The following is an 8662-nucleotide window of genomic DNA, read 5'->3' on the forward strand; positions in this document are numbered from 1 at the left end:
ACCAATTCAAACAGACAGTGACACTCAATCATGAACAGGTGAAGAAGATAATACTGAGGAATTAAATTTTACAGAAATGTTATACTTCCTCTCTGAAACAATGAGTAAAAAGTTTAAAAAATATACTTTGCTAATAATATAACTGTTAATCTTTCTCTTACTGGAATTGCATCTCGAAATGTCTTTCCTGCCTATTTTATGGCCGATTTCATTTATAAGAAATTCAAAATCAGAACTTTCTATTCTTAAGAAGCTTTTAAAACTGCCATCACATTTAATGTGTCCTGTCGATGGGTCTATGTTATCTCTTTCCAGATCAGCTAAAAGAGCTGTACCACTACCTATATTTTGCTCGAGCTGCTAATGAAGGACACACCCAAAATATTAATTTAACACGCCGGTGTCGCCTCCACAATATTATACAAGCTGCTGTTGCTATGAAGAGATCCTCCATACTTATATGACGCAATTTGGACCGCGTTATGTAATAGCGGATTAAGCGCCAAAATGTAGTTTTGAGATAAATCGGTTTAAAGATTTTAAATTTGTTTTTGGTACTATTTCTAAAATATAGTACTGACATGTTTCATATTTAATATATTAATGCAAATGTAAATAGACTTGTACCTGTGTTTAAATTTTTTTAAAAATAATTTATATTTTAAAAGTTATTCGATCAAATGTCGCTTAATTCGTTAATGATTTTTTAAGATATGCATGAGTTAAGATCCGAATACCGGATTAAGAGACATAGTTGGCGCTTAATCTGATGTTACCTGACAAATGATGTCTTTTAATTGGATATCTTAAACGTTAGTAAATATGTTATGTTTTGTAATAAAGAATTAACCAACTAGTCATGGCGCTTGATTCGTTATTACACTTACAAAGATGCGGATTTTTGTTTATGACAATGGATTATGTACCATTATTGGCGTTTAGTTCGATATTACAAATCCTAGTGTGAGATTTTTTTTAATAAAATAAAAAATGTCGCTTAATACAGGCATTTAAAAACAGCTTTTTTTTAATTTTTTTACAAAAAACATATTTTTATACATAGATTTGCACCCTAGCTGCAATATGGCACTATTATCTCGATTTTGGACTTTTGGCGGTTAATCCGTTATTACATAACGCGGTCCATTTTATATACTACCTAACCTACCAGCTATCCATCTAAAATGCTGCAAAATTTATGCGCATGTTGTTGTTTTGTTTTTTGTTATATAGTCTGGATACTCATGCTATATATAACATGTTAACAAAGTTGTACAACTTTGTTGTACAACTTTGTTATTAGCATGTTTTGTTACATAGTCTAGACCCGGCTTAAAAAGTTCCCCGTTTCAGGAAAAAATATTGTCTAAGAGTGACTAGTGACCTAGTGGGTAGACCTCGGATAAACTCGGATTCGTAAAGCAGAGGTTTAGATTTCAAATCCGGGGTGTGGATCTCCGATTTTTTTTTATTTATTGTTACTGCATTCATGTCTATAGACAATGTTGCAATCTATTATGAGCACAATAAAAAAATATAGTAATAAAATAATAAATAAATATTTAAAAAAAAACAAGAAAAAAAATACAATCACTGGAAGCGAAACTAAACAATACGGAAGAAATATAACCACTGGATTCGGAACTGGATATGGAACTGGATAATATTAGAAAACTGATATTATAATATGTAAGCACTACGAGCCTAGTAGGCCCATGGCTTGATGTACTATTCTTTTCCACTCCCTTTTGTCAGTCGCTTTTCTTTCCCAGTTCCTTAAGTTAATTCTTCTCATATCTTCTCAAACTCCATTACTCCATCGTGACCTCGGTCTTCCTCTTCGTCTTTTCCCTGCCAATGCACTAGATAGTACCATTCTGGGAATTCTAGATGGAATCATCCTCTGCACATGGCCCAACCATCTAAGTCTTTGCGCCTTAATTACTGCTAGTATGTTAGGATATTGATAGAGCTCAGTTAGTTCCTTATTTGTTCTTCTTACCCATTGTCCATTTAAGTTTTTCCCACCAAAGATTTTGTGCAGTATTTTCCTCTCCCAAACTAATAACAATTCTTGATGTTTTTTTGTTGTGACCCATGTTTCAGAAGCATACGTTACTATCGGCCTTATTACGGTCTTGTAAGTTCTTAGTTTTGCTCTTCGTGATATATTTTTACTTCTTAACAACCCATTAAAAGCAAATATAGCGCGGTTGCCCGACATAATTCTCTTTTGTATTTCTTCTTCACAGTTAGGATCTCTTGTGAAGACAGTTCCTAAGTACTCAAATCTCTCAACTTCTTCGAATTTATACTGTGTTCCCTTCGCTGTTGTCATTGTTATGTATTGCCCCCGAACGAATTGCTTATTTGTTCATTCCATATACTTTGTTTTTGCTTCATTTATATACAATCCTTTGGTTGCTGCCCTCTCCTCGAGTTTCATGACTGTTTCTATAAGTTCTATTTTGCTCCTAGCCAAGATTACCAAATCGTCTGCGAATGCCAAGCACTAATATTTTTTGTGGTAGATCAGACCTGTTCTATTAATGTATGCTTCCTGTATAACCTTTTCTAGTAATATGCTAAACATTATAGAAGATAATGGATCACCCTGCCGCACTCCTTGTTTGACCTCAAAGCTTTCTGTTATAGTATTGTTTATCTTGACTTTATTATACTGATATATCATACTGATATTGTTTAAAAACACTAATAATATTGATATAAAATGTTAATCAATTTTATTTATTGTTATAAGAATCAAAGGTAAATATGATTAGGCGAATGAAGCCTTAGGTTTCGCAGTCAATATCCCAACGACACACACATGTTGCAATCTATTTCAATACGGTTTATAGTACAAACTATACATTTAATATCAAAAGAGTGGGATATATTTTTTTAGTTGAGGACACTTGGTCACATTGCATTGTTTCAAGATAAGGTGAAATATCTTCAATAAATGGAAAAAAGCATGTATGTCATGTATTATAATACTTTCTATACTCTTAATATTATGTAGTCTCGTATAAATTTGTAGTGACATGATTTTAAGTATAAGAACAAGAAGCTTGCAACAATTTTCAGAGAAAATAGAAAACTAAAACTATTTTAAAATGATTATTCGAAATAAAACATATGCACATATTCACTGTATTTGCCATCTAGTGGAATAACTGTAAAATTAAGTCAGTAAAAAAGGTACATTAAGTTTAATTAAATTAAGTAAATCATCTTGTATACTAAAGTTAAGGTTGGAAAATTGTCGTTTCAAAATGAAAATCGACAGGGGCAACAGTACCTATACTAAAATACACTCTGTATAGATAATTATGTCAATGTTAATAATGCTGGATAGAGAATTGAATATCCTTTCAAATGAGCTAGCACACGCCCCTATTCCCTATTTAAAAATAAGGGGTGGTGGAAATGGAAGGGAGGGGGTTGAAAAATGACAGATATGTATATACCGTAAAAACTGTGTTCCCCTTAGATCAAAAGTCGGGCTTTTATATTTATATGTTAAGTTCAATATAAATTTCACATAACTGAACTATCACTGTATCCTCCATTTTAATTATTATTGTTCTTAACTAACGCTATTTTCAAAATTCTTGCTTTCCTATCCATCTTTAATGTAAATTATTAAAAAATATAAAATATTTCTTTATTAACGCTAGTCTCCGATAAGGCTACCGTGATTTAATGCTGAGGTACTAAAATGTTATAAAATTAACAAACAGTACGAGCAAGAACAAAGAGTCCACATCCTTCTTATAACTACAAGTGACTGAAACATCGAAACAATAATAATTCTTACTGTGTTATACAGAAAAAGGCAGTAGAAATGATTAATCTCATATTTATCGACAACACTGTATGGTCCTCACTTGATGAGCTGTAAGGAAATATACACGTAAAGTTGTCCTCACTTTGTGTGCATAACGAAAAAGTATATACAGTCTCACTTTAATAGCTGCGTATAATGGCCTCACTTGGGTGGCAATATACTTGAACAATACGGGACACATATACGTAATTTTTTTTGTGTATACTCGTCATTTTTTAATTGCTATTTACTTGTCAAGGTCACTATGAAGAGTTGAAACGATTATGTCTACGTTTTCTACCGGTCCTCACTAAGTGCGCGTAATGTCAGGACCTCACTTTGATATCTGTGCATAAATATATATATATATATATATATATATATATATATATATATATATATATATATATATATGAATGAAGTAATAGAAAAATGCAGTAGAGAGTCCCGAAAATTAGATTTAGGCTACCATCGATTAAAAAGTATAACGATAAGTGAATGTGTATTTGCAGATGACATTGCATTACTAGCAAGTTCAGAGAAATCTTTGCAAAACAACCTAAATTTATGGACGAGAGAACTTGCAGACAAAGGAATGAAAATAAATTTAGCAAAGACCAAAACTCTACTTATATCCAAGATACCCAGAGAAATCCATATAAACCTAGACAGAAATTTAGTAGAACAAGTGGAGGATTTTGAATATTTAGGAACTATAATAGATGGAAAAGGAAAAATGCAAAAAGAGCTGAACAACAGAATTGCTAAAACATCACGACTATATCACTCCCTGAATTCAGGTTTCATTAGCAAAAGAGAAATTAGCAAGAAGACAAAAGTGTCAGTATATAAGACAATATACCTCCCTACTTTGTTATATGGAAGTGAAACATGGACACAGTACCGGCGCTAGGGTATCACGCGCCCGCCTGCAAAACTAGCATGGGCGCTCTTCAGTTTCTTTTAAATTAATATTTTGTGTCACACCAGCAGAAAAAAGCCGATTTTGGCGCCCCCAAACAGGGGCGCCCGCCTGCAGTGCATCCCTTGCAGGCCCGTTATCGCCGGCCCTGCATGGACACTAACTGAACGGGAGAAGAGCAAGATACAATCTTCTGAAATGAAGTATTTAAGAAGAGTAGAAGCAGTTACGCTAATGGACAAAGTAAAAAATGAAACGATAAGAAACAACCTAGATGTTGAGAGAGCCAACAAAGCAATAGAAAGATCGCAACTAAGATGGTTCGGTCATTTAAATAGGTTAGATCCACACAGACAAGTCAAAGTAGTTTGGGAAGCAAAGGGAATTGGTACAAGGAGAAGAGGAAGACCGTGTCAACAATGGAACGATGCTGTGGGAAAATCATTACAAAGCAGAAACCTCACATGGGAGGAAGCCAAGAGAAGGACATCCAACAGAAAACTTTGGAGAGAGATGATTAGGAAGTAAAAGCAGATTTCTCGACACCTCACGGTGGAAGAGAACCGGATTATATATATATATATATATATATATATATATATATATATATATATATATATATATATATATATATATATATATATATATATATATATATATATATATATATATATATATATATATATATATATATATATATATATATTGTCATAGATAAAGAAAAGCAGAGAGGAAAAAGAAGAAAATCTAATTTTCTAATTGTATGCTAATTTTTATTACGTTAAAATAGTTATTTTCTAATATTTAATTTTTTTATTCACCCTGTAAAATAGATACCGATTTCAATTACCCAGTATTGTATTGTAAGATATAAGTTTTTCTTATTCATAATGTTAAAATAATTCTATGAATTTTGGACAAATGCGTTTATCATGTTAACAGTGCAGTTACATTCAATAGACAGTGTTTCTAAGAACAATTAGCGGCAAAAGCGTTTGGAGGCGTTGATATGACGTAGTAAGGATATTTGTTTGGACGAATGGAACTGCAGGGACGAGATAGATTGAAGGATGTCAAAAAAAAAAAAGATGGTTTTTCTTTTTGACAAGACAAGAACGAGAGGCGGTGTGTTTTAGAGAGCTGAAATAGAAGGTACTGTTGAAGAATGAGTAACAAGTGTCGGTCTTCGTAAATTAAAAAGCCTTATAGGTGCCCGTATATAAAAAGCACAAAGTAAAAATGTTATTTTTGGAAGTAAAAAGAAAATTCAATGTCAAGTGAAAGCAGCTGTACTAAGGTATCCAAAATACATTGTTCTCTCCGTCAATAGTCTTTGTTTGCCACACTTTTGGTTTTCTTTGGTTGCATCGACCTCTATGTGGAGACTCAAGTGAAATGGGACATAAACTTTTTCGTGATTTTTAAATTGACATAAACTTTCACAGAAACCTTTTCGTGATTTTTAAATTGACTTTTGTTTACTAGTTATAATTTAATTTGTATTCATACTGGGTAATTTTGATTTCAAAATAATTTGCGGTATTTTTCAGAATTGTTTTCATTATTTTGCACAAGCATTTCTAGATTCATAGATTGTCTGTTTTCACAGTTTATTCTATTATTAAACATTTGTGTTTGAATTATTTGGTATAATTAATTTTTCTTTAATATACGGTTATATTTTATTTTTTTTATTTTTATTTTTCCATGAGTTTTTTCTGAGTATTGGTTTTGCATTTCTGCGATTGGATGATGTAAAACCCTGAGATAAATTTATTAAATTGAGCTAGTCCAATCAAAGTAGATATCAATAAGTAGAATCAAAACAATATTGTCGCCCAAGCGTGTGAGGCAAAAGCAGAAACACCAATACCCAGACAAAGTGTACTGGAAAATATGTAAATTCTTACAGGATTTTTCTAATTTTTTTTCTCTCTGCCAAATTTCGACAAAGTATTTTTGATTTTTATTATTCAAACCTTTTTCGCTTTGAATAATCTTGGAACAGTTTTTTTACATAACCAGATATTTTTATTTGATCAACATTCTTGTGGAATAGGCAAAGATAATAGTTCGGTTGGTTTGTACGTTCACATTGTTAAGTCCAGAAAAAGGAAAGAAAATGGAGACAAGACTCAACAAAAAACAAAAGGAAACAGAAGAACGTTATAGCGAGGAAGGAATAGAAAATGTAGACGAAGAAATTAGTATTACAGAAACAACAATCAAGGAGAGTACCACAGAAATGTCAACAATGGATAGGATATTACAAATGCTACAGATACAGGAAGAAAACAGTAGAAGACAAGCAGAAAAAATAAAAAAAAGCATAGATGAAAACAGTAAACGACAAGATCTAGGTTTTAAACAAATGGAGCAGAGACTAGAACAGCATAAAGAGGATGTACAAATGTATTTAAAACAGATGAAACATGAAGTAGAGCAGAAAACAAAGGAAATTAGCCAAAATTTAGAAAAACATACCAAGAAACTACAGAATTTGGAGAAACATGTAGAAGATAGAGACGAGGAAATAGAGGATAGATTTAAAAAATTGGATAAGAAACTATTGGAAGTAAAATCACAACATAATACTGGAGAAAGAAGACAAGTAATTATACACAATGGAGCAGAAAATAAGGTCCAATTTGGCGGGGATATAAAGAAACAGCACCCAGTCCCGTTTATTAGGATGCTTAAAAATAAAAAACAAGGATATGAAGAGTTTGAAGAGGCTAAGGATATGATAAGGACTCATTTTAAGGATGGAGCAGCATTATGGTTCGAGAGTAAGCAAAATGAGTTGCAAGATTGGGAGGAATTTGAAAGAAAATTTTTGAGATATTATTGGGGAAAAGAGAAACAGATGGTCGTAAATAGTGAACTACAAAATGGAAAATATGATGAGAAACTAGGAATATCCGAAGAGAAATATGCATTGCAAGTATACGCCAGTGGGCAATATTTAAATTATAATTATTCGGAAGAACAGCTAGTTGAATTGATAACAAGACATTTTGACAATACAATGGAAGACTATGTCACCTTGCAAGGATATAGGGACATGGACAGTTTATGCCAGTTTTTAGTTGTAAGAGAGGCTCGAAGAAAAGAAAGAAGGACCGGTAGACAAACGGAAAACAATGGGAACAACCAAACAAAGCGCACAAACAACTACAGACAGTCTCGTAATGAAAATCCTTACCGATACAATGGATATAGGGATAATGAGGGACAAAGATATACAAACAATTTTAATCAAAATAGATATGAACAGAATAGAAATGGATATCATCAAAATAGATTTCAAAACAGTGGGAGAAATTATAACAATCAACCATATCAGCCAAATGCAGGTCGGGAAAATTTTAATAGAGGAAACCAATATAACAACAACAATGGACAAGGAAGAGAACAGAACAGAGAAATAAACAGCCTAAGTTTCACCAGAGAAGGAGAAAATGAACAAGGACACCAAGAAATGGACAATGTGGAAGTAGAAATCAATAGAGCAGGGTCGTATTTTCAGGAGGGCACTCACTAAAAACAGGGATAAAATTTAATTCAGGAATATATACTCACCCTAGGGAATTTATCACTTTAGCGGGAAAAAAGATTGAATACGTGCGTAATAATTTGGTTATGGTACAGGGGTATATTAAAAATAAAAAGGTTGATATACTTTTGGACACTGGTTCAGAGGTATCATTAGTTAATAAACAATTGATAAAGGATTTAGGACTAGATTCTCAAAGGTATAATATTTCTCGAATAAGGTTAGTGAGTGCTAATTCAAAAAAGATTTCGACTACGAATGAGGCTATTGTTTTGACATTGAGATTTAAAAATAAAGAATATTTGATTAATTGTTTTATAATTGAGGACATGAAGTATGATATTGTCATTGG

General features: G+C 32.3%; 1 protein-coding gene across 1 annotated transcript; it reads left to right on the forward strand.

Annotated features, from left to right (window-relative positions):
- Positions 1–6876: 6876 nt before the first annotated feature.
- On the forward strand, positions 6877–8298 carry LOC126891221 (putative uncharacterized protein DDB_G0282133). The gene has a single exon (XM_050660403.1). It carries the CDS (start codon positions 6877–6879, stop codon positions 8296–8298), a length of 1422 nt encoding a protein of 473 aa, XP_050516360.1.
- Positions 8299–8662: the final 364 nt, after the last annotated feature.

Source organism: Diabrotica virgifera, chromosome 9 (genome assembly GCF_917563875.1).
Source record: "Diabrotica virgifera virgifera chromosome 9, PGI_DIABVI_V3a".
Lineage (NCBI taxonomy): Eukaryota > Metazoa > Arthropoda > Insecta > Coleoptera > Chrysomelidae > Diabrotica > Diabrotica virgifera.

What these genes read in the sequence shown, in the direction of transcription:
- LOC126891221 (XM_050660403.1), top strand. Translation starts at nt 6,877, where the DNA reads ATGGAGACAAGACTCAACAAAAAACAAAAGGAAACAGAAGAACGTTAT.